The 26,685-nt window shown below is 42.3% G+C and overlaps 1 protein-coding gene across 1 annotated transcript in view; it reads right to left on the reverse strand.

Annotated features, from left to right (window-relative positions):
- Positions 1-26,685, reverse strand: part of Adcy2 (adenylate cyclase 2) — a 333,563-nt gene that overhangs the window by 59,456 nt on the left and 247,422 nt on the right. The window contains exons 9-14 of the mRNA XM_041632131.1: positions 26,067-26,199; positions 24,698-24,874; positions 21,650-21,693; positions 17,768-17,848; positions 16,540-16,609; positions 13,704-13,801 (exon numbers count right to left, since the gene is read on the reverse strand). Of these exons, the coding sequence (XP_041488065.1) occupies positions 13,704-13,801; positions 16,540-16,609; positions 17,768-17,848; positions 21,650-21,693; positions 24,698-24,874; positions 26,067-26,199 (603 nt within the window). The remainder of the gene's footprint in view (positions 1-13,703; positions 13,802-16,539; positions 16,610-17,767; positions 17,849-21,649; positions 21,694-24,697; positions 24,875-26,066; positions 26,200-26,685) is intronic.

A 26,685-nucleotide genomic window follows, 5' to 3' on the forward strand; every position in this document is an offset into this window, starting at 1 on the left:
TGTAATCTGAGACCACCGTGGAAGCTGGTGCCAATGCAATTGGCTAGAAATAGAGCAGAAACAGATAAAAGCAGCTCTGAAGAGAAGAGAACCCTCCAGACGGCAAGGAAGGGAATATAAGAACCAGATACAAAGCTGGGCAATGGTGGTGTACGCCTTTAATCCCAGCACTCGGGAGGCAGAGGCAGGCGGATCTCTGAGAGTTCAAGGCCAGCCTGGTCTATAAGAGCTAGTTCGAACCAGATACAAATGATTAAGTACTGGTGTGGGAGAACTGTCTGTATTCTGTCAATCATATTTTAAATAAATGCTGATTGGCCAGGCAGGAAGTATAGGCAGGGCAATGAAAACAGGAGAATGCTGGGAAGGAGAAAGCCCATTCCTCCGCAGTCTAGCCTAGACCACCGAAGAAGCAGGATGTGACCTACCCCGCTGAGAAAGGTACCGAGCCATGTGGCTAACATAGACAAGAATAATGGGCTAATATAAGTTATAAGAGTTAATAAGAAGCCTGAGCTAATGGGCCAATCGTTTATAACTTATGTAGACTTCTGTGTGATTCTTTGGGACCTTGCTGGCTGTGGGAACTGGGCAGGAAAGAAACCCCAACAAGCCTGCTCCTCATGTTACAAAGTACAACTGCAATCACCCTGCAAGAACACTCCCTGAGCCCCAGGAAGAGCAATGGAACAAGCAGTTAATGTACTGAGCAACACCTAAAGCCCTCACTATGGGGCACAACCTTTCGATCCATTGTCTCACACACCTATGCTATTTCAAGAGATGATTATGGGGACCAACAAGTGCTGTAATCTTCAGTTCAAACCAACACTTGGGCATTGAGTCAGGGTGCTTTAAAAGAAGATCCTTATAAATTGGTGTATGTTTATCCAATCTAGATTGTTGACTGGCATCATGGCCCATATCAAACTTCTATTACACAAAAATCTTGCATAAAGATCAGAAGAGCAAAGCTAAGCCACTAGAGGTCAGGCAGTGGTGGCACACACCTTTAATCCCAGGATTTGAGAGACAGAAGCAGATGGATCTCTTTAAGTTCAAGGCCACCCTGGGCTATACACAAGATTAATGAAGAAACAAATCCATGTGGTGGTTGCTCACACCTTTAATCCCAGTCCTAGGGAGTCACACACCTTTAATCCCAGCACTAAAGGGAATATAAAATGAGAGGAGAGAGTGACTTCTCTAGTGGCTTGGCTGCTTTGCTTTTCTGGTTTTCAGGTTAAACCTCAATATCTGTTTTTATTATTTGTGCTACAACTATGTGCTCCCTAAATTCCCTTATCCAGAACATTATCCCCTCATAGAACATGTGTGTATGTATGTATTTATGTATATATTATGTATGTATGTATGTTTGTATCCCTATTGGATCCTGTGAAATTGGAGTTATGGATGGTTGTGTGCTACCATGTTGTTCCTGGGAACTTGGATCCTCGGCAGGTGCAATAAGTGATCTTAACCACTGAGCAATCTTCAATCACAGTGAAATTATATATTTTTTTTGTTTTTGTTTTTGTTTTTCGAGACAGGGTTTCTCTGTGGTTTTGGAGCCTGTCCTGGAACTAGCTCTTGTAGACCAGGCTGGTCTCGAACTCACAGAGATCCGCCTGCCTCTGCCTCCCGAGTGCTGGGATTAAAGGCGTGTGCCACCACCGCCCGGCAGTGAAATTATATTTTTGACTGAGATCGCATTTATAATTCTGCTGTGTCTGTTGGTTCTGTTTCTTGAATCACTCTTGATAATGTCACTAGGAAACTATCTATTTTATTTGGATTTTGAAATTTAAAAATTCCATGTAACATCTACAGTATAATTCTTACACCTAAGGCGCAGGAATCATTGCGGCAAAGAGGGTGTCAAGATTGTTAGAACCAGATTAATGGGAAGTTTGCTGTGAGATTGCTTTCCTAGAAATGTCAGAAAGACCACACCTAAGAAGTCTCATCAACATGGATACTACACAAGACCTGAACAACAATACTACCAGCCGACATGGTAACAGAAAGAAAAGCTCATGGGTTCTCAACACTAGACAATGGGGGCGGGCTGAGAGGCAGAGAAACGGTCTTCCCCAGGTTATCCAATACCACATGGTCGACCAAGAACATATACATACAGATAACATTATATGGGTTGAGCAGGTTTTTATGTATTTAGGAATATATCTATAGGCACAACAACAATTAAAGAAAAAGAAGCCATGACTTTGACTGAGAATGAGGGGGAATACACAGGAGGAGATGGAGGAAGAAAATGGTAGAAGGAAAATCATGTAATTATAATTTAAAAAATAAATACAAAAATCCTAGGTAATATTTTCCTATAATTTAATAATTCACATATTTGAAATAATTTATTTTTTCTAAAATCTGGATGAGTCTTGAAACCACATATCTTGCCAAACTCAAAATTGAGTTTTTGTTTTAGTATTAAGACTATGATTTATGTTAATTTTCTACATTTTTAGCTTACAATTCAACTGAAAATAACTTTTTTGAAACTTGTACTGTTTGTTTTTTTAAGTGTTATTTATAACAAATATTTTATATTTTCTAATAAATGCATTTAAGAAAGGTCATAAATATTCCAATAATTATTCTTTTAATTAAATCCTATAGCTTTTGATCTATAGCTACTCATAGTTATTCTTCCCTGTAAAATTTATAATTTTAATTTCCATCTCCTTATAATATGAGAATAATTAAAAACACGATTATCAGATTGTGCAGACTGGCTATTTTTGGTTGGCCCTCGTTATCTCTAATTTCATTATATAGGAACAGAAACTGAAGCTTCTGTTTTTCCCATTATGATAATTTATTTTTGCTCTGTGTGTGATAAATATGTCACATTTCTACTATGTCTTATGCATTTTAAAAATGGTATATATTTTACTTATTGTTGGTAATGAAGTGTGTTAGCTAAAACTCCGAGAGAGCCTGAGGGTCAGACTTGCACCGGACTGGCAAATGTTAGGGTATAATAGTATTTTCCTCTAAGACTCTGGACCTTCCAACACTTTCTTCTTGTTTTTCAAAGAGACACTGGAGCACACAGGAAGTTATGATTGCTAATTCTCTTGGAGATTCCATCCTAAAACTCAAGGCTCCAACAGAGGGAATTGAAACACAGTCTCACACAGCTGTCGCCTGGGAAGCACAAGGACCAGCGGTGTAGTATGACCCTAAGGGTGCAGCAGTAGTAGTATAGCACTGTAACACTAGGAGCTACACCCATCACGGATCACCAGTAGGACTGCCCAAGCATGAGCTGAAGACCGGGGAAAACGTGTCTCAGCCCTCCACAATCAACACGCTGATGTCGACGGGGAAAACGTGTCTGTCTCAACTCTCCATGAAGGCAACCGGAAAATAAAGCCGTTCATTTGAATTCGATCATGCCTAGAATTTATATTATTGCAGCTTCCTCTTCTGTGGTCTGCTTCCTGGAACAGTCCTTTGCCTTCTTGGTCCTGCATTTGCCATACCATTGCTGATCTCCAGGACACAGTGCCATGTGACCTTGGATTTGTATCCTTGGGCTTCTAGGCTCTTTTTAAAGGTGGGATGTTTTTATCCATGCACATTTATAAAATGTGTTAATACTTGAGTAATTCTTTCCTCTTGTTTTCTTAAAATGTTTGTTGAGATTCACATAAAAACATTTGGGTGTAGACTTTCTCTTGTAGGAAGATTTTTAAAGCAAATTTAAGTAAATCAATAGATAAAAAATACAAATCAGTAGATACAAAAATAAGGGATACTTATTTTATCTTATAAAATACTTTCAGTCTCAGGAAATAACAAAATTCCTAATGTATTCAGGTGGTATCTGTAAGTACACAGTGAGTTACTTTCTCCCTCACTGTTTGAGAGCTTTGTGTTAATCTCCTCTGTATTTATTTCCTTTTATCAGTCTTGCCACTGGCTTAGGAATTTTTTAAACCATTTTTTAAAGCCAAGTTTTTGTTTCATTAATTTTTTCTTAATTATTTTTTATTTTATTGACCTCAAAAATATTATTTATTTTCCTTTACTTGTTTGAGTCTAATGTGTTCATCTCTTCCTGCCTCCCTAAACTGGAAACAGTTAAATGATTAGACGTTTTCCTCTGCTCTAATGCAAACATTTTTATTCTAAAATATTAATAAGATTCATTTATTCTGGACAAATATGACAAAAATAATAGAGTTCATAAAACTCCATTATTTAATGCACCATAGTACACTGCAGTGCACAAAGATTTACTTGAAAAGGAGCTTAGGAGCACTTAAATTATACAGTAAGGCAAATATAGTAAGATAAATAGACTTGAGAATTCAATGCATAACTATGTCTAATATTTTTGATAGTATCACATCAGTCTTGTCTGTGAGAAATACATTATTGGTATCCATGTGTGCTCTGCTGCACAATGGCCACAAAACTAGCAACACACAGTACAGCTCTCTGCATTCCAAAGACTTGGGTGCTGAATATTAGTGTGGACTGGCCACCTCTACCTTTGAAAGTCTATCTAGGGTCTGATGTGTACATAGTATGTTTTACATAGGATTCGTTGTATTTTATAAGCACACTTGTGCCCTTTATAGATAAGTGGTTAATTAAACTGTATGTGAAAATTCTTTGTATAGAACTGTTTCTTGAATTTTTTTTGTGTCCACAAATTTTTTAAAAAAATATTATTCATTTGTTTATTTAATTTATTCATTTTATACCCTGACCACAGTTTCTCCTCCCTCCTCTCCTTCAGTCCCTTAATGCTTTAAATTCATAATCTCTACCCTTCATTTACTTTATTTGACATATTTCACATATTTTAATATATGATCTGTTACTCTTTAAACATTTGAAATTTTCTCTTATGATTTCCCAGTGGACTTGTGATTTATTCAGAGGCAAATAGCCTAGGATAAGAACACACAGGGATATTTTAGATATTTAGATACTGTTGGTTATTTATTATTTGATTTTGGTATTTCTATATATCAGACTCCAAGATTTTAACTTTTTATAACTTATTTCAATCTTTTTCAGACCCTTTGATGGCTTTTCTGAGTTTGTATAATTTATTTATTTATCGATATTTCATGTAAAGTTGGAGAAAATGTGTTTGTAGTTTGATTTAGTGTTCCATAAAACAATTACCAGGAAGCTGACAATTTCACTCCAATACCCATCCTTCTTTGTAGAGAAAGGAGTAGACCAAAGATGCTATGCAAGCTGCCATGAAAGGAAAGCAATCAATTTTCCTATCTAGTTTGAAAGTCTACAGTCACAATAATGATCAACCTTGCAAGATACCCTCAATTTTACAATAGTGGCAAATTCATCTCGGGGGTAACCAGTAGATAGCTGTCTAGTTAGACTTAAGGTCCACTCAATAAGAGGGAATTCATGTCTAGTACAAAAACCAAGCCAGCTTCCAGTTTGCTGGAGAGGTCACAGACCCTATTGGGGAACCTATTAATATCATTTTCTAAATTCTTATAGCAGGAAACCTTGTCTCAGATGTCATTTCTATTTATTTGACATTTGTCTCTTCTAAGGTTATTAGGTACTGAATGCTTGTGGGGGATGTGAGCAGATTGCCAGAATGGAGTTAGTCTCCAACCAGAAGACGTTCCTCACCAGAGCCTATCCAAGCTGCCACCCTGAGAACAGATGTCTGCTTTCTAAAACCCTTTGAGATGAATTCCTGTTGTTTACAAACTATGAATTCAATGGTCCTCTGTAATAGAAGACACCAGGAAACAAGAAATACCACAAGTCAGGGCAGTGGTTGGTCCAAAGCTCTTAATTACTACCATTTATCCTGCTCATTCTTTCAAAAGCATGCCCTGGCCCATGAAGTGTACCAAGATGTTTGTGCAACTTAATCAATTTCAAATAACATTCCTGTTGCAAAACTGTTTCTTTTAAACATATGCGTATAATTGATTTATATACTTACTGAAAAGTATGTTTGACTCTTCCTTCCCATGAAGCAAGAGAAATTACACCCTTTAGTGATGATGTTTGACTTTGCCACTTTAATCAGTTATATTGTTACATTCATGGAAATTTCAGGCTGATTGGAGACAAGTCCTTTCCCCTTCTATGATTTTGCCTTCATGAAATACAGGTGGCCTTAACAGAGACGGAGTCGCTCATCTGGGGGCAGAATAACTCAGCAGAAGCATATTCCCTCAACGCCTACAAGTCATTCTTATTATAAGCCACTTCACTGGATAAACATGGACGCCTTTCTCTGGAACTTCACTCAAGGTGATAAGACACGGGCCTCCTTTTCCTCACCACCCGACGTATACCCCCCAGGAAGACTATCCCACCTCTATTCAGAACTTCTGAATGGCACTCATCAAGGGCAATAGTGGAGGGGACAGATGACAAGTCACCATGAAACAACTGGAACTCTCCTGCAGAAGTAAATGGAACAGCTTCAAAAGGGAAGGGACTTCAGCAGCAACCAAGAGCAGAGAAGAGGTAGAAGTTCAGGACAGGGAAAGGAATTCACATTGTCTTTGCCCCAGATGCCAGCTCGTGGGTGATTAGACTCAGCTTTGAGGTCTTTACACCACGTGAAGGTCCTCAAGTGTGGGAGAGAGAAAAAGGAGTGCTGTTGGCTTGCAAAAATTTCCCTTCACGGCTAACATACAGACTGAAGGTTTGAATTTCCCAACACGGTTTATCCCATGGAAAGCACACATGCTTTCTCACTGGCTAACTCCCTTCCATGGATGCTGACCCTTTCTCGAGACTTAGCGTCTATCCCAGAAATTAATTTTCCAGATTGTATTTCAATGTAACTTCTTCCAGGATTCCAAAGCTCACAGACTTCCTTCCTTCCCACAACACAGGCACCTGGTGTCTAATATATGCGCACATCCTTGGTGTGAAAAATGAGCCCTGCTACCCACATTTTTCCCTCAAATCTGTCCCTTCCATGGGATGCTTTCCTTCTGTAGAATGGTAGGGTATTCTTCTAGCTTCTCAAATGAAGCACACAAACAGAACTCTGATAATTTTCGCATCCACAAAATAGCCCTCTGATAATTGTCATATCTAATGAAGCAGCAAGAACCATCTGCATGGCTCTTTATAATACAGCTCAGGATGGGACCTTTTTTTAAAAAAAAATATTTATTTATTTATTATGTATACAATATTCTGTCTGTGTGTATGCCTGCAGGCCAGAACAGGGCACCAGACCCCATTACAGATGGTTGTGAGCCCCATGTGGTTGCTGGGAATTGAATTCAGGACCTTTGGAAGAGCAGGCAATGCTCTTAACCTCTGAGCCATCTCTCCAGCCCCAGGATGGAACCATTTTTATCCCATTCACGTAAACCACCGCATCTTACTCGATCATGTTTCTTTCCTGCTCCAGGAAAGCAAACACATCAACCCAAAACACATCCAGCTCATGACCTCTGGTTCAAATCCTCCACGGTGTCTTGAAGCACTGGGCAAGAGCAACATAGCTCTTACGGTGGGCGTCACCATAAGCTGCTGAGACACTGTTTCTCTTAGCTCATCACAGCCTGCTTTCCTGAGGCGTGCTCCAGCTTCTGACTTCCCATCAAAGCAAACGGCCTCTACTGTCGTTACTCCCCATTGCTGATGCCAAAGAAATCGAGTCTACTTCTACTGGGTGTGAGTGATGCTATTTTCAGATTGTTGTCTTTTATTTTCCTCTCTTGAGATAATTCTAAAAAATGGCCTTTTGAAGAAACTATTAAAGAATTACTGAAAATATATCTTTAAATGAGTAAGGAAATTGACAGAGTCTAAGTAGAAATAATCATTCTGATGTTGCAATTTTGCTATTAAATTATCTTAAGGGAAGTATCATTATTGTTAGCTTAGCTTAGGATAATGAAACACAAGATATCTAACTAAACATTATTAGAAAAACTTACCCGTGCTTCAATAATTTTGACAATGCTTGGTTTAATATAATCATTGAATCTGACAGATAATTTGAATAAAATAGTTGAAACATGCAAAAATGCTCTCTGTGTTTGAATATTATTTGGTCTTAAAATAAGTGTGTATCTGAGGTAAAATTATACATATACAGTGCAGGCAGAGCAACCCTGCACAGAGGAGTCAGTTGATAATTTAATTAATTCTACTTAAATTCTGAAACTAGAGCCAGGTTTCAAAATTTTGGCTGGGTAAAGAAGGTTCCAGAACCTCTTTCTGGAAAATGCTTTCCTCCACTGACCATTTCCAATTAATAATCCTGTTAGTCATTCATTAGCTCACCCACTCATCCTAATCAATGCTTGCCTTTTTTGATTTAGAAAAGATTTAGCAAGTAGTAGACATAACTACCTTGATTTCTAATTTACCCTATACCTATCATTATCAAAATTCCACACGATGTCCCATGTTTGTACAATTATCACTTAAAATACAAAAATTACAAACACATAGCCATCCACGCATATGAAAGGGAGTGCTGATGAGGAAGCAAGCTTACTCTAACACGACAAAGTCAGAAAACAAGCAAAGGCATACCAAGCAAAAGGAAGATGCACGAATTTTAGTGAAAATGCTTCATACAGCACAACATATTATTCTTCACACAGATTAGATAAGAAATAAAATTATTAGGCATAAGAATGGCATTAACTCTGAGGGTCATCGAAGCCTGATAGACCCAAGGGAACCCGGAGCTGGTGCAGTCTATTTAGTCTGAGATTTAACATCTACCATAGTAAGTGATGCATCCAGGAATTTGATTCATTGTGAGCTGGATTTGAGATATGGTTTAGGGAGCTCAGGGGCCATGAAATGCTGTACCACCAGCAAGTAGAAAGCAGGCCTGGAGATCTTGAGAGAAGAATACTATCTCCAGGACCTGATGGAGGAAGGTCATTGGTTAATAAAGAAACTGCCTTGGCCCATTTGATAGGCCAGCCTTTAGGTGGGTGGAGACAGAACAGAATGCTGGGAGGAAGAGGAAGTGTGGCAATTGCCATGCCTCTTCTTTCTGGGTCAGACACAATGAAGCTCCAGCCCAAGATGGACGTATGGTAGAATCTTCCTGGTAAGCCACCATCTCGTGGTGCTACACATATTATTAGATATGGGTTAGTCAAGATGTGAGAGTTAGCCAAGAAGAGGCTAGATATAATGGGTCAAGCAGTGTTTAAAAGAATACAATTTGTGTGTTGTTATTTCGGGGCATAATCTAGCCAGGCGGCCAGGAGCTAGGCAGCAGTAACGCAGCCCGTTGCTCCTTCTACAAGGACCCTAAGTGGAAAAAGGCATCATAGGTACTCAGGATCCCCAATCTCATTTTGGGCCACGGACATGCAATCTCCATGACTTACTATGCAGCCATTTACACCTAGGGATGTAGCCAAAGGTGGTACCTCCAACAGGTGAATCCCAGAGGTACCTGGCATCAAAACCCACCTCATGATAATGCCATTATAGCCAAGAATGAATGAGGTGACTGTGAGCCAGAGCCCTTGTGATGAAATCATGTCTAAATTAGAAACAATGAAAGGAAACACCTCCATGGGATAGTCAACAGACCAAATGGTGCAATCCATCTGTTTATGAGCCATAAGTAATAGAATGAAAGCAGCGATATTGTTGCAGCAGGTAAAAGTAATGTTCAAAATCCATACGCAAAATATAGAACTGCATATATCAAAAGTCATATTTTTATGAGAACCCAGTAGACACACATTGAAATTTTATAAATCTAACATGGGTATGGAACCAATCTAAGAGAAGCACAACCATTCAAAGCAGTGGAACCTTAAGGAAAAACTGGGCAGCCAGCAGCTGGAATCAGAAACACCATGTACAGTTAGGAGCTGTGGGCTAGAAGGGAAGCAATGGGCATAGAGATGAAAGCAGGCAGCTCAACAAAGACAGGAAAGGCCACACCTGTCACTTAGGTGCATAGGAACAGGTGCCCATCTACACTAAGAAGCTGGAAGAGACGAAAGCCCTGGAAGGACCCAGAGAAGGCAGATTTCCTACATGCACGGGATGAGACAGCAATGACAGGGAATGGAATGCATTCCCCGTAGAGTCCACACTTCAGAATCAGGAGAGGAATTAAAGAACTGAGCGATGCTTTAGAAGTTAGGGATATGGGTCCAAATAGTAGCACTTAGCACAAGACAAGAGATGAAAGCACTCGTAAGCAAATACAATAAAAATATAAAGTGAACAAAGTATTGTTCACATGAAGGAAGACTGCACCAATTAAAAAGACAATGTAGGAAGCACACCTAAGTCCACACAGTGCCAGAGGAAGGATCCCATCTACAGCATTTGCAAGTCTGTGCTGTGAACACTGCGGTGTTGTGACATTACTCTCTGTCCTTTGCTGTGGCTTTGAAACAGTTCAAAGTAAACACAATTTAAATAGAAAGAGACAGGGCTACTACAAAGAACAGTGAAGGAAGAAAGGCAATACAGCATGATTCCCGAGGGAGGCAGGGGCCAGAGTCTGGGCTACAGGAGCCTACCTCCTGACTTGTGTCTGCCAACACCAGTTGGAAAGGTGGCCTGTGCGGACTCCACAGGGCTCATGCTCAGTGGATAAATATGGGATGAGGGAATGGGCTTTCCTTGGGCACATCAATATGTAGCAGACTAAGAGAGAAGAAAATCAAAACCAACACTGCAATATGGCATCTTTTTTTTTTGAATTTTTAAGAATTCTTATTTGCAATGCCTTTCTTAAAACTAAGAACTATGAAGTGTTTTTTTTTTTTTTCCTGCTCAGTCTTTGTCTTCTTTAGGGATGTTTTTAAAACAGACATTCATGTTTCCAGCTCCTTCCAGAGGATGACAGCCCCTGCGTCACTTAGGATGTGGGTTAACACAGAGGCTCACGCAATGGACAGATGCAGGAAATGAACTTAGGTACTCAACAGTAGCAGTGAGGGCCCAGCTCCCTGGGTGATCGTGATTCCACCAGCGTCCCTCTGCTCTCTGGCAGTCTGCGTCGAGAACGAACATTTCTCTCATGTACCAGCTGCTGCAGGCCTGGTACTAGAAAGGAATTTAATTTGTTGGCATATCTGAACGGAAGGCTGGTCAGTTGACAGTGGGAAATTTCACCGAGGATTTTTTTTTAAGCAGAGAAGGGTGCCTTTGGCTCATGTCTGATGATGTTAATTTGTGGGAAAAGAGGAAATCTGGTGGGAACCCCTCCAACACTGGGGAGACAGCTGAGGAACTGTACACATGAATAATGCCTTGCCTTGCTATTTCTCCTATAAATGCCATTGTGTTGGCTCGGCGCCCAGGACAAAAGCCTTTGCAGTATAGAAGGGAAGACAGTATTTGATTCTAATTGCTAAGCATCTTCGTCTGTAAAAAACCGCCACTCAATCTCAGCAGTCCAGCTGCCCACACGTCCTAGCTGCACTTCACAGGATAAACTGCAGCATAGCGCTGAATCTTGGTAGATTGAAAATGGCTTTTTTTGACTCCTACAAAATAGGCAGTGACAAGAGAAAAACCTATCTCAGAAAATCTCCTCTATATCCATTTATTATAAGAATGACGAGTTCTCAAAACTCGATTGACAGTACAAAGCAAGAGTCATTGTCTTGGGAGACAGCCATGCTAAGAAAGTGCGGGACAGAGTGTCCTTTAGGAACCAGGATGGTGAGAGCGGCAGATAGAGACTGGATGGGCAGCTCAGGGCAGAGACCCCACAAGCAGGAGGGAGATCTGGGCCCTGAGCAACTCTCCCTTGGCTCCGTGTGGGGATGTGACCAGTTCAGACACTGCCCCTGTCTGCAGAACGGCTCTGGAAGGACCTCTAGTTTTCACAGTGGACATGGACTGTATCTAGTCCCCCTCCCCCGTTGCAGCACCGCTCCTAAATGATGCTACCTCTTTAGATAGGAGACTTCTAAAGAAACCTTTATTGGTGTTCTGTTGGTGCTCATTAAGGATGGTTATTTCCCTCCCAAGAGACTGGAATCTGTTCCTCTTTGTGGATGGAGACCTAACATTTTAAGCTACCAACACCACACGCGTTCATCCAGCTGGGCCTGTCAATCACCTGCCTAGCTGGGCTAGAGGAATGGGAGGAGTAATGGTCTGCCCTTCATCTGACTAACTGTACTAAAGAGATGGGTGAATAATATACTTTTCCTTCTCAGAAGCTCAGCCCTCAGTATAACCAGTCACTCAGAGAGCTCTGGGTTAAGTAAGCCTGATTTTCTGAATTACTCAAAAAAATGTAAATTTTCCCTTTCTCCATCTCTCTCTTCCAGACACTGGCCAAAGCCCAGGCACTTAGGGCATCCTCAGTCTTCCCCTAAAGTACCATCCCCCAACATTTCTACCCCCCAAATGGCTTACAAATGGCACAGGTTTCTCTCTTTTTCTTTTCCAGCATTTTCCTCCAGGAATTCTCCAAGAATTAATGCTTACCTGTCTTCCTTTTCTCTCTCAAACTCTAATAAACTTGTCTGCAAGCTTTCTTCTGAATCTGCTCTTAAATTCTTTCATTAACAAGACTAGTAACTCTGAGATGGGCCACCAAGTCTCCCCAGTTTCAATAGGATGCTTTCTTGTGAGCAGGTGGAGCCTGAATGGACCCATCTGAACGTATGGGATAGATTCCCCACTTGGCTCAGATGCCCCATTTTGTGTCTCCTTCTCTCTTACGACTACCTGTACCCTGACGTATAACAGAGGGCAGATTTAAGACAAAAGAGGGGTGCACAACTCAGAGAATGTACAAAACAATGGAGGAGAAGACAGGCCAGGAGCAGGTGTTGCCCTTTTGTCTGGCAATGGCACTGTGTGTGCACACATATGCATAGGCACATGCGCGCTCTTTTGTGTATGTGTGCTGTGGACGCCGGAAGTCGACACCAGGTACCATCCCCTTCTTTTTGTGTATGTGTGCTGTGGAGGCCAGAAGTCGACAGGTACCATCCCCTCCTGCTTTCCACATTATCATTTTGAGACAGAGTCTCTATGGAACCTGAAGCTTGTCACTGTGGCTAGAATAGCTGACCAGAAGATCCTAAAATTCACCTGTCTCTGATCCCCACAACCAGTGCTGAGGTTGAAGATCCCAGGAAGCCCTTGTCTGGGGTCACTCCCAGTTAGTGCAGGGGCTGCAGGACATGCTACCAGAGTGAGATTTAATGTGGGTGTTGGGCTCCAAAGTCAGTTCCACATGCTTGCTCAGTAAGCCCTTTCACACCAAGCCAGCTCTTCAGCCCCAACAATGGCATAAACAACATTAGAAATGACACTGAATGGTCTGGGGATTGGGCATATTGACAGAGCACTCAATGCACATGCTTGCTTGCGGCTCTGGGCTTGGTCCCCGGTATTGCAAGAAATTGGAACACCTTGCATTTGAGCTCTTTGTACATAAAATACATTAGCCTAAATTTTTTAGCCTGGGCATCAGAATCATACCAAGATCAAGAAATAAAGGTCAAATGTACTTATAAAAATTCTATAATGAAAGTTAGAATAGAACAGCCATATTGGAAACCCAGTATTATTATCACAACACCGTAGTTACCTCGTCACTACTGTGATATGGTTAACGGCCCCTCTGTTTGTAAACTAACATTCTTGCATATCCTTTAAATAAACCCACGCTCCAATGGAGAGGCATACCAGCTGGGAATCCCAAGCGGATGGGCTTACGGACTTACTTTGGCAGCACAAGAATCTGGACAAGGAAGATGCAGAGAAAGATGAGGCAGGCACAGGTCACGTAGTACTTGAACGCCGGCAGTGCAGTGGCTCGGTACTGGGGAGGAAAAGGACACCGTGAGAAACGGTTGATGGATACTGCGGAGAAGAGCTGCACACAGCAACTTCACTGTATTGGGACAGGGGGAGGCTTGTGAATTGCAGATGTCGGCAAAAACAAGTTATGGCTGCCGTCTCAGGCAGTCGGCGTCCTCCATCCAGATGAACACTGAGAGGCTTCCACAGGCTGCAGTGTATGAGTGCACATGCTGGAAACCCACTTGTCAGACCAGGAAGGAAGGAAGCACCCCAGCGGGGCTCAGTGGATCATGCCTGTGCCCCATCTCCCTACTCTGCATTCTGTGGGGGAAAGGGAATGATTTTCCAAGTAGTAACACTTTTAAACGGCACCAACAAAATGGCAGACACATGCAATGCTTGCATGTCAGTATCTTTCTCCATTGCTTAGCTCAATGCTACTTAAAGTGCTGGATGGAGAGAGGAGACAAGGTGTGTGGGAGGTTCTGAGGCTGGCCGAGGGAGCTTCCTTTCTCTTGCCCAGCGCCATCAGTAGGGGCCCTGTCTACCACGCAGGACGACAGACTGGCAATGCTAGTTGCTCCAGGATTGCTCCCCGCTGACTTAGGAACACAAAGCCAGACACCACTGCATCCATGATGATGGTGGTGGGTGGCTGTGACAGCATCTGTTCCTAATTTACAACTCTGAGTGCTTTAGGTCCTGAATGCCCAACCCTGATGACAGACCCACACTGAGGCAGAAACCACTTCTGTCCCTGTTTCTGCTTGAAGGAACTGCAGAGCAGAGTTCATATTAATATTGATGAACGATGTTCAGGGACTCATTTAGTACGAAGCCCTAGGACCTCCATCAGGAAGACTGAAGGCAGCCCTCCACACAGGAAGCTCATAACAAAACTAAGGGAGACAAAGTTTTGTGAACCAGCACCGTGACTTCTTACAAATACCCCAAGGTTCTGTCATCTGTACGGGTCTAGTCTGTTTCCCAAGTTAGGAAAAAATGGATGTAGTCCTTCGATTTGAGCCATTCAGGTTGTGGTTGAAAGACGTATCTGCCCTAGGTCTCTTGACGATTCTTTGTCCACACACCTTGCTGTATTCTCTCCCCTTTTCCAAGAAGTAAGAGATTGAAAAGTGCCAAAATCCCAGTGTTCTCCGAAATTTGCCTTCGCATTGGCATCTGCAGATGTGTACACATGGGGTGTGTGTGTGCACAATAACTCAAAAGCTGCATTCTTAATGACGATTGCCTTCTCCTTATTAGAATGCCTTTCCTATTGAATTTGGTGACTTAATAGCCAGGACGATTTGCATGCTGATGAAGGCGCCACATTAGCATAATTGCCGGAATGTGATTAGATCCCATGCATTATGTTCCTCTTTATCTTTGAACGTCTTTAGGGCTTTGTGTAGAGATGGAATTCTAGCAGGAAGGGACAGTGCGACAGTTAAATAATAAACAGTCTTCAGGATCTGCTAGCATCACTCAGGGGTTAAGACGGTATAAGAATTAATTGGGCAACAATCTGACGACAGAGTATGTTACTGATCTTCTTGATCAGGCACACGGGGAAACGCGTGTGCCTGTGAAATCCAACTTTCGTGGACTTTGAAAGGACTTAATGTTTGACGTTTTCTTTCTGTCTCTATGGAACAATGATGTGAGCCTTCTGGGCAGAGTTTTCATAATAGTCGAGCATGCTGCCACTAATCTAAGCATTTTGTTCAATCTGAGCTTGTAAGTATGTGTTTGGATGATGGACATGACCTCTGAACCCTACTCTTTCTTTGGATCAACACAAACAAGAGGTGAGCAGGGTGCCGGTGACCTAACAGAACCACACATCCTTCCTGGGAGTGATTGCTTTGTAAATCTGTAAAAGTCTCACACATCTGTTGCTTATCTGAGCCTAAACCAGCTCATTAAGAGTCATGGTGCTGAAGTATTTAGATGCAGCAAAGTTAAAAGTTTAAGTTTTCTAGTTTCCTTAATGCAGTAGCTAGATGTAAACTCCAGACTTCTATCAACCTTAAAACAGTTTGTGGAATGATGCTGTCAATTTATTAGGAATGACTCCCCCTCCCCCCCGTTAAAGCAATGGTTCTCAACCAGTGGGACTTGACTCCTTTGAGGGCCGAACATCCCTTTCACAGGGGTCATCTGAGACCATCAGTAAACACTGATATTTGCATTACACTTCATAACAGTAGCAAAATTACATCTATGAAGTAGAAATGGAATTAATTTTATAGTTGGGGGGTCACTACAACATGAGGACTGTATTAAAAGGTTGCGGCATATCCAGAAGGTTGAGTACCACTGTTTTAAGTTTTTCTGAGAAAATTTCACACTCAGCACAGTCAAGCATTAGCGATTACATTCCCTGTTCCTTCTGAATTTCAGCCATGCATCATTTACTACCAGATGTGCAGAAACTACCAGAGGGCCAAAGAAAGAATTTGGCAAAAAGAAAGGTGCGAACGAGTGTCTGGGAGTAGTAGAGCCAAGCCAGGTGGTCCTGACCCAGGTAGAGGTGGTGCGGATTGAGGGGTACAGAAATCAGAATGCCTTAGGTATAGGTCTGAAATCACTGATCTGAAACCATCAAAGAACAAATTCAATAAAAGTTTCAAAGACAGATATTAGTAAAGTATTTAATTAAAAACTATATTAATATCCACCCAGTTTGATGAATGAAATCAAAACTATTATTTCAGAAAGGAAATCATAGCTTTAAGAGAAAACATGGCTTACTTCTTTCTCTATGTTTTTGTTATAGAAAAGCAGGGAGATCCTCTGAATGTCTTCAGACTTGAGCCATTGCCTGGAAATGAGAAAGACAGAAGACATCAAACATCCAACCAAGCATCTGGAGATACTCACAAAAAATAACATACCAGCACTGCTCTTTCTTGAATGTAAATTCTCCCAAACTGAGTATCATTTTGGTGTATAATGCCAATGACTAGTCCCGATACTATAAATGGCTACACATGTAGCCAGATCAATAAAAGTAACATGCATAGTCACACAAGGCCATTCTGGGGAAAGTCACATATTATAATTGTCATATTAAATTCTAACTAAAGTTAGCCGAGGAGAAGCCCATGTCCGCGCTTCATTCACATTCACCCCAAATCCTTTTATTATCATCTTTCTCATCTCAAAAGAGTAAAAACCATGGCAGATGAACTTTCCAAGAGAAATGCTAAAAATAAAGATTTATGTGCAAGAATTGCTGTCATCTGTTGAGTTAAGGGTCCTTTGGGCATATTCCTAGGAATGGCATAATCGGGTCATATGTGGACATATCTTTAGTTTTTTTTTTTTCAGCAACCTCCACAGTGATTTCCATAGTGACTGGATTCATTCGAATAGAAATCAAGGGAGAAGAGGCTGAGGAAGGTGAGTCCCCATGACTGAATCAGGTAGTGTTCTCTGTAACATAGACGAGGGCCTGTGTCATAGCTGACTTTACATGACACAGCAAAGTCCTCTGTGGCACAGGTGGGTTCGTTTATGACATACATGAGTTTGACGACAAATCTAAGTTTCTCCATAATTATTAACTTTAAAATATGTAACAACAGATATATACAGGCCATGAATTTGAGAGAGTGAGCAAGAGGATACATGGGAAGAACTGGAGGGAGGTATGGGGGCAATCGTGTAATTTAAAAAATAAAAGCAAAGTATACGAACTGACACAGATCTTTCTCTGTGTGACTCCTCGCCATGCTGTTTGTTACTAAGTAACTGGGTGGCTAGTTTTTAGGCAGAACTTAATTTTTTTATAGCATGACAGAAATCTTATTAACAGAACCTACTATGAAGGGCACTGGGGGAAACTGATGAACCGTTTGAGACATTTGGGTTTGCTATTGTAAGGATGGCAGTGTTGGGCTGAAGACGCTAGGAAAATATTCCATTGCATTAAAACATTAGACTTTGGAATAAGCTGATTGAGAATAAAAACACTCACTTTTGGGCGTTGATCCCATCAATGGCTTGGATCATCCTTTCATTCAGTTCTTCTTCAAATCTCTTTTTCTGTGACTTAGTTCTATACGAAAAGGAAACATTGCGAGTGGGAATGTTAGTGTGAAGGTAAACATCACGCCGGTTTTCATGGTAACAAAGCGTATATCCACACTAGGGACTGAATATATTGCCCACACTGTTTATGATGGGAAGCACATCGACTCACTTTTCTGTGACACTCACTGAACTGTCAAATCACCACCAAGAGTCCGTGGTGTTTGATACAAAAAGATCTTCCTTCCCTAAGTGATGTCCTAACTCTCGACTTACCGCCCAGTTGGATTAAATCACACCGGCTGTAGAAATAACCCTAGAGAAATTTGATTATGTTAGTCACTCCTGTATTTGAAGTATTTCTCGGCCAGTTTCCAAGAATTTGCAAAGCTAGTCTTTATTTAGACATTTCAGAGATTCACTTCATATAATATATTTAGTATAATTGTTGTGCTTAGATGTAAGTATTCTGCGGTTGGCAGAAGTCACACCCACAAAGAGCCTGCTTCTGTTTGTGGACTTAAAGATTACCACACTTGTCTTGGGTAAGGTGACCTTAAGCCATAAAAAGAGCTACTAAGTGAACTATGCTAACTTAACAGTGCCTGCCCTACTCTGAGAAGTAGATAATTCACATGAGAATGGTATAAAGGAGATGGTGAGGTTGGCATCTGTTTTAAAAGTTCAATATCTACTGGAAAGATTAAAGGCATAGGTTGGCCCTTGCTGGCCAGTTTAAATGAGGTCATGCCTGTCTTAAGACACATGCATCAAGATGGTTCAGTACTAAATGGGAAGATCTAATCTGGAACAACACTGGCACTATTCTAAGGTCCTATCTGCCCATATATATAGATAAGAACACTAACAAATATGGCATGTCACATTTATCGTTTATCTGTAATTAAATCTCAAAGAACTATCAGTGAGACACAGTGATGTGTGTATTTCCACACTCTACATTTTGACTTTGTGTCTCTCTCTGCCACTCTCTAAAAGGTCAAGTGCAGATTTCATTCTAAAACAAAAATATCATGAAGTGATCCAACTATACACATCAAGCCAATTCAATTATGAGGTTTAATTTTACCAGCTTCAAATCCATTTGTAGAAGGCAGATTGGTTTTGGTCCTATTTTATTTAGGTTTGGTACTGGGATCTCACAGTGCCGTATGCAGGATCATCCTGTGTTCTACTGCCACGTCTCACCTCCATCCTTTCTGCATATTTTTTTAAAGTAAAGGTCTTTAGCAATCACCTGGTGGGGACATGCACCCTCATTAACTGGCTCCCAATGATGTACTTAGACCCTCTTTTAAATTTTCCAATTCCATGATGAGGCTGGAGTTTCTGGACTTTACTTCGGTGGTTTTCTTTTTCACAGTCTGGCAAAGTCTATGGAAATTGCACTGTTAACTTGGGGCTCACAGGCAAATGTACCTATTTCCTGAGCAGTGGAGCTAAGGCATTAGCTCTGTTAATCTGCTCAGGGCTAGTGAATAATGCCTGTGCAGGGTTCACCATGTTAAATGCAATGTGAAGTAGCCACCAAGTACAGGTTCTGATGAGTAATTTCAATTGACTATCTGCATAATGATCCTGCTGTAGACACAGATTTCTCATTTGTGTGACCTCCACCGTGGAGAGGACAAGGCACCTATACACCTATAACACCTATACAGCTATACACCTATACACCTATAACACCTGTACACCTATAACACCTATACACCTATAACACCAATAACACCTATACACCTATAACACCTGTACACCTATAACACCTGTACACCTATAACACCTGTACACCTATAACACCTATAACACCTCTACACCTATAACACCTGTACACCTATAACACCTGTACACCTATAACACCTGTACACCTATAACACCTGTACACCTGTACATCTATAACACCTGTACACCTATAACACCTATACACCTATAACACCTATACACCTTGGTGGTTTCACTCACCAACACTTATTGATTGCCTTTGTCCCCTTGGTTCAGCAGTTCTGATTTCTCATTTTGTTGACCCCTGACACTGAGCCCAGTTTCCCTACGGCTCTGTGCTCCAATCCCTCTTTCCAATGCGTCAATACTCATCTAGGGTTTACTTCTCAGATCTGTCCAATGCACTTCCTTAGCAAATCCACTTACAGAGGCATAGGAGATGTCAGAACAAGTCAGTGTAAAAGCCTCAGAGAAGTCTGTAGGGGGCCAGGTTTCGGAGCTCAGCTGTGGGAGGAAGGCCTTAGAGTTTGACTCAAAAGCTGTGTTCTCCCCACAGGCTTAAAGGCCAGCAAAGGTCAAGAACCACAGACAAATGGGGACTACGGGGACATTCCTAACCAACCAGGGCTTTGGGGCATGGTGACCTGGCTTCAGCTCAGGTAGTCATGAGACTCTTGGCATCTTCCCGTTCCCCTGTGTCTCAGGTTCTTTCCCTTCATAACAATTATGCAATAGTATCTGCTCCACGGGAACGCAGCTGGTATGAAATTGAATTTTCTCTGGTGTTTGAGATAAAATGGTAGTATGGCCTTCACTAGACTCCTGGTTATGCTCATCCCAGAAGTCACCTCCCTGCTCGGTGCTGGGCTCCTATGAAGCATTTCCTACTCTATCTTGTCCACTGAAGCTGAGCTCCAACATGATGAATACAGAGAGTGGAAGTTTCTCAGTGGGGCTGTTCATACACATGTGAGCACCCCACCAGCCTCTGGCAGGTGATGCCTTCTCAAGGTACCTTAGAGACACAGAGGTACCGTATAATCTTCTGAAGATTACTTTAAGTTTGCTTTAACGTGGTACAGATCGTGGAAAAACACGTTTTAAAAAATCACAAGAGCTTTATCAGCTTCAGAACATAAGGACAGAAAGTATTACACTTCAATGCTAAAATTTCAAATTTGCAAAAATACAAATTAGAGTAAGTTGCAATAGTCATATGGAAGAGTTCTGGGAAAACAAACGGGCTTGACAGGTGTGTTTACTTTGCACTTGGACACATTGCATATTCTACAGGGAAATATGTTGAATCCTACATTTTTCTTCCATTTTGTACACGTCAAAAGCAGTCTTTTTGTAGGAAAAGGAAAGTCGCCTTAACTGTTGTGCCAATATCTTACATTGATTATTCCAGTATTAGAGTAAAATGGAAGATAGAGGGGTGTGAGGTCAAAAAATGTAGTGAGCCCCAGAGGTTCAGAGCACGTGTTTCCACTGCAGAGGACCCAGGCTGTGTTCCCAGCCTCCATGTGCTAACCATCTGGGGCTCGATCATTCTCTTTTGGCCTCTGTGGACACTACATATATATGTAGTGCACCTCAATACATGTATCTAAATGCTCACACACATAAAGTTAAACAAAAAGACAGCGATATGATTTTATTGTGGATAGTGGCAGGATGTGTGAGAAAATTCTTAAAAGGATTTTCCATTTTGAGCAGGGTGGGCAGCTTGGGTCACCTTTGGGATTCAGCACATAGATTCTAAGTAGCAATTGAAAAATGTAAAACAATTCAGGTTTTTAAAAACTCTATCTCTACTAGGAAGAGGGATTTCACGAAAACACTCTATCCCCAGCAGACAAAGAGTTGAGCAGGTGGTGTTTTCCTTTGCTCCCGCGCTCTCTCTCAAGCCTAATAAGAAGACACTAACATTCTTATTTTTAGAAGCTGGAAGTAATTTGATAGGGCTCTTTATAGGAGCTGCTCTTTTGGAAGACATCTTTGAAATAGCTCTAATTGACGATAATTACTCTCAATAAATAACAAGCAATATGTCTTCAGAAATTAAACTGTCAATGACAAGCCCTACCTTAAGGTGCGATTTTGAAAATTATGTTGACCCATTGGCACATCCTGCAATTAAAAACAAAGAAACTCAATTAGTGTCGAAAGCGTCTCTCAGGAAGAAGGGGGCCATGATCCTGAGATCATCATGGTGAGTAAGGTTTAAGTAACTACGTGATAATCCATATGAGGAACAGGGCTTATCATAAACACTTCAAATGTTGATGTAATGCACAAACATTGGACACTGGGGTGCTGGGAGTAACAACATGATTTTGCTTTTTAAAAGTTTGGAATCTATAGCAGACAATGAGGAATACTGAGAATTCAAGAACAATTGCAGTGGGTTTTTGACCCTACTGCACGTACTGGCTTTGTGGGAGCCTAGGCAGTTTGAATGCACACCTTACGAGACCTGGATAGAGGTGGGCAGTCCTTGGGCTTCCCACAGGTCAGGGAACCCTGATTGCTCTTCGAGCAGATGAGGGAGGGGGACTTGATAGGGGGAGGGGGAGGGAAATGGGAAGCGGCTGTGGGGACGAGGCAGAAATCCTTAATAAATAAAAAAAAAAAGTTTGGAATCTTGAAATGTTTAGATTTCGCTTTAAATGGTGACCCCCAGAAGCCCTCAAAAGAGTTGTTGTAAGCTTGCAGTCACCTGGAAATATCACACAAATAATAGATGGTCTTTAAAACACAAGAGGAGCTCCAAACATTCGCTGTCCATCCAGGGACTGATCCCTGAACCAGATCATAAGGGCACCATGGGTTCAATGGACTCAAGGGACAATGGGACAGATGGAAGAAATATCACATGACCAATTGGAAGTTCCAGAAAGAGTGGAAGGGAGACATGGGTCAGGGCTGGCAGGTAGATACCTCACTGCGTAATAGCAGCAAGAGTTCAAAAGCCAAAAGACCCCAGGGACACTGTGGAATTAATGTAAAAGCTGGAACAGTGAATTCAAAGAAACTTGGCTTCACGCTTCTTGTGACTGGGAACATTGATTTTAATTGGCAACTGGACACAGGAGTCCGGAGATGCCTGTTCTAAGTGCTCTAAGGGCTGGAATACAGAGGATGCTGCAGGCCTCCCACAATGAACCCCTCTCCTGATGATTTCACCCTGACGTCAGCTCCCAACGCCAACTGCAGCCTCCAGTTCCGACAGCTTCAGGCTTGCACAACCAACCACCCATGGTCTTCCTTGTTGGATGGAAGTATGCAGAAGACACGTCAACTTGATGGTGGTTATAGAAAGGTCTTAATTTTCCATCTTAAATAACCCAACTTCCCATGCAGTGGTCACCTCAGTGAATCACCATTCTCCAGCTGTGGGATGCACTGGGGGCGCGGACCCATGCCACCATCAAGTCTCCTTTGCTCCCCCTTCTAGGATGGCCGTGAGTGTGCTTCTCACGGTGTCTGCTGCAGTCTCAGCGGGAGAGGACACTGCTCTGCCTTGGGGACTCTGCAGTCCTGCTCTGTCACTCCAAAGCATACATCTTTGTCGCAATCCTCGCTAGTTTAAGACTTCACCCTGTCATCCCACCTTAGACAGCTTCCTTTCGCCATGTTTGATGACTCTCAGTCACACACGCCTCCCCTCTCTCCCCAGCAGACGCCACACTCAGTCCCCACCTTAGACAGCTTCCTTTCGCCATGGTTGATGACTCCCAATCACACCCACCTCCCTTCCATCCCCAGCAGACACCGCACTCAGTCCTCTGAGGGACTTGACTTTGCCCTCCTGCCTGCTCTTCCGGTCTGTTCTGTTCTTTCCCCCTAGACTTTCACACTCATCTGCCTAGGGCAGACACCATTTACTCCCTGATCCACTTAAGTTTACCTTCCTCATGGGGCTTATTGTACTTGAAGTAACCTTATTCATTTATCTTGCTCCACTGTGATCTCCCCTGCCCATTAGAAGGAAAACTCTAGGGACCTGCCCCACACTGTCTCTGCTGAATGACCAGTCACAAGCTTCTGTTGCTTTACATCGATTTTTAAGTTAAGTATGGAACAACAATTAATGACAAAAGAGTCCATGGATTTGGTAGAGAGCAAGGAGGGATACACGGAAAGAGGGAATGATGTAATTATAGGATAATCTCAAAAATGAAAGAAACAATGTAAGAACTGTAGAGAAGTTGTAGAAACAGATGCGATTAGCCTATAGGTTCCACCTGCTGGACTTAAGGGTTATTGCCAGACTATGAGGCCTGGGGAAGAGGACAGATGGGAATTTGCCTTCCACCTGACATCTCCACGCTCCTTCTCAGCCAGTGAGAATCATGAAGGACTGCATTTTATCTCAACTGCATCCTAATCAGTCAGCCACTACACATGGAACTGGATGTGATTTTAGGACTGAAATAACGGTTGAGACTATGTTAACCATCTAACTGTGTTTACTCTTCTTGCTCCCTCTAGATCTATTTTCCATAGTCTTTTCTGCATCTTATTGCACAAATACCCATGGTGAAGACCTTTGGTATCTGTGGCTGAAACCAGAACAGGGACGCACAGCGATGGGGCAGCTCTGCACATCTGGAATTGGAGCAGTCCTGGCCATGCCCGTGAGTAGCCATCTGCCTTCATATCTACTCCTGTTAAAATGCTCATAGTATTCTACCTCATAAGACAAAAAAGAACTTGGTTAAACAGTCTTGTCACAGCCAGTTTGTAGGGATAAGTCCCGCCCCTTAAGGGGCGTGTTCGCCTCGGGCTAATGTCTGCCTATAAATTTGGCGAGCATGCTCCGAGCTCTTCTCTTCTGCTTTCCTGGTCTCCGCGGGAACGGTGGTTCTGTAAGTCTATTTCTACATTAAAACTATATATATTGTTACAATCTGTCTGCATTCGTTTACGCCGCTACACCAGTTGTATAAATAATGACATGCTGGGCTATGGAGTCAAAGAGCAAAGCTGCTCTGTGTTGGATTCAAAGGCCCCATGGACTCAGAGGTCACCATCACTGCAGACACGCATTTTGGCTGGAGATGCCCAATCTTTTGCTGCAGGAGGAGCCCACAGTCCTCCTACCATACCTATGGCTCTGAGGCAGGCTTACCGTGGTGCTAATCTTCCCGTTCTCTGTGGTCATGCTATCCCTGTGGTGCAGATGTGCGAAGGGCTTGGCTGCTCCCCAGGACTCCAAGTACCGGGTCATGCGAACAGATGCCCTCATCTTGGCTCCATCTAGGGTGTGGCGGGGTCTGAAGAGGTGCTGGGGACTCCGTCGCTCTCCCTTGGGAGGAGAAACAGCGTCATGACTGGTACATTCCAACCTCGCCCTCTTTCCCTGGTCCAGCTCCAGTTTCACTGGACCAAGTCAATTGCTTTCTCTCTACATAGCAAAACTCAGTTAGTGAAAGTGGTAGGTATATTAGTGGATGATAATTCATGAAGTCAACCAACCCTTCAGCCCAACTTGGATCCGCTCTAGTTTGTTTTGGTGGTTTTATAACTAGGTTTGGCTGCGCTGGTCATATTGATGGTGGCTGCACGTACCTATAATTTGTGGCTCTTGGCCTGAACACATCTTCCTGTCACTTATCCACTGCTTGCCATTCATGATACTCATGTTGACCTCTAGGTCAACAGTGAAGCTAATTACAAGTGTGGGCTACAGGGAAGCCATCGCAGACAAATGCCCATGGATCTGATCTTGATTTTGTGAACTTGGGTGACATGGCTCGGATGCCCATCTCCCTGCATTCTTCACCCTTTACCAGTGGTGTCGCCTGGAGACAGTTATACCACTGCCCAGAGCATCAGGGTCCTATGATGGATGATGATACCCATCTGGCAGGAATTTGAGAGAGATGAACAGCACTGAAAGCCCCGAGTCACTGGATCTCCTCTAACAGGCGGCATGAACACAAGACGAGACAGACAGCACCTCCCTGCTGATTATTTCCCAGGCGATGGGCTCTTTTGGCTCACAAGGGAAGCAGGTCTGTATGTATCTACGTTTTCACACAAATGAATTGTGAGATTTACTTGCTAATCCTGAAAAACTTTCTCCCTTTTATTCCACACCATTATCACCTGATGAGATTTTAATGTTTGATGACTTCATTAAGAATCTCTGTTTCTTCTCAACTCACAGGTTTCAAGGCTGTGCACAGAGAGCCTTTTACAGGTGGCACTGTGCAACATGACAGACCTCTATAATAATCCTGACCGGCACCCTTCATCCATCCCATCAGCACATAGAGAGAGACAATACATTTCAACTGTCTTCTGAATAAGCACTGGAATTCATCCTTGCAAAACGTCTTCTATAATCAAGCCATTGATTGCATTTAAAGTGGTTTTGAGGGTGAAGATTTAGCCAATTCTTAGCTAAAAGCATCACCTGCAACGATGTTTTCACTACCTGCTCCCCAATCACAGAAATAATGAGCTAATTATCTACACTGTAGAGTGGTACTGACCTTGGGGTTGATTACAAAGTAGGTTTTCACCAAGTGCTGTTTTAAATACGGGTCCCTTATTTCGCCATCTCCTTCCTCCACTTTGTAAGCCCCGTTCAAGTGCTCCAGGGTGACTGAAGAAATGTGAACGCGTCTGAAATGGAATTTTAAACATAGATGTAAAGAAAGATTTTCTGTTTGCTTGCAGCTTGGGAAATAATTTCTCTTCTAGTGAAGGAAAACAAGTGTGTCCTCTGAAATACTGACTTTAATGGAAGTTTGTGCTGGACTGGCCATTACTGTAAAGAATGGCACCTAGAGGTCCTCAGACACCAACACTTGTAGATCCTCTGTGCTCACAGAAACCTGCACAGCAGGTGTGGCGAACCTCAGCAAAAAATACTGGATGATAACTCATTTTCATGGAAGTATCTGTCAAAATCTGCATCTGGGCTGTGAGAGCAGAAGTGTCGGCTGTGTGAAGGCGTGGATTTCCTCCTCAGGGTTTCTTCTTGTGTGCCTCGGAATCACGGCCCTCACATGTGGGAGTCACATGGCTGGCATTTAACCACAAGTGGATTCTGTGACTGCTTATGGGACTTAGTCTACTGCTGGTAGATGTACCAGTTCTAGAGCGACA

The sequence above is a fragment of the Microtus oregoni genome, unplaced genomic scaffold, assembly GCF_018167655.1.
Source record: "Microtus oregoni isolate MIOR12 unplaced genomic scaffold, Mior012 000040F_ref0000088, whole genome shotgun sequence".
In the NCBI taxonomy this organism is placed as follows: Eukaryota; Metazoa; Chordata; class Mammalia; order Rodentia; family Cricetidae; genus Microtus; species Microtus oregoni.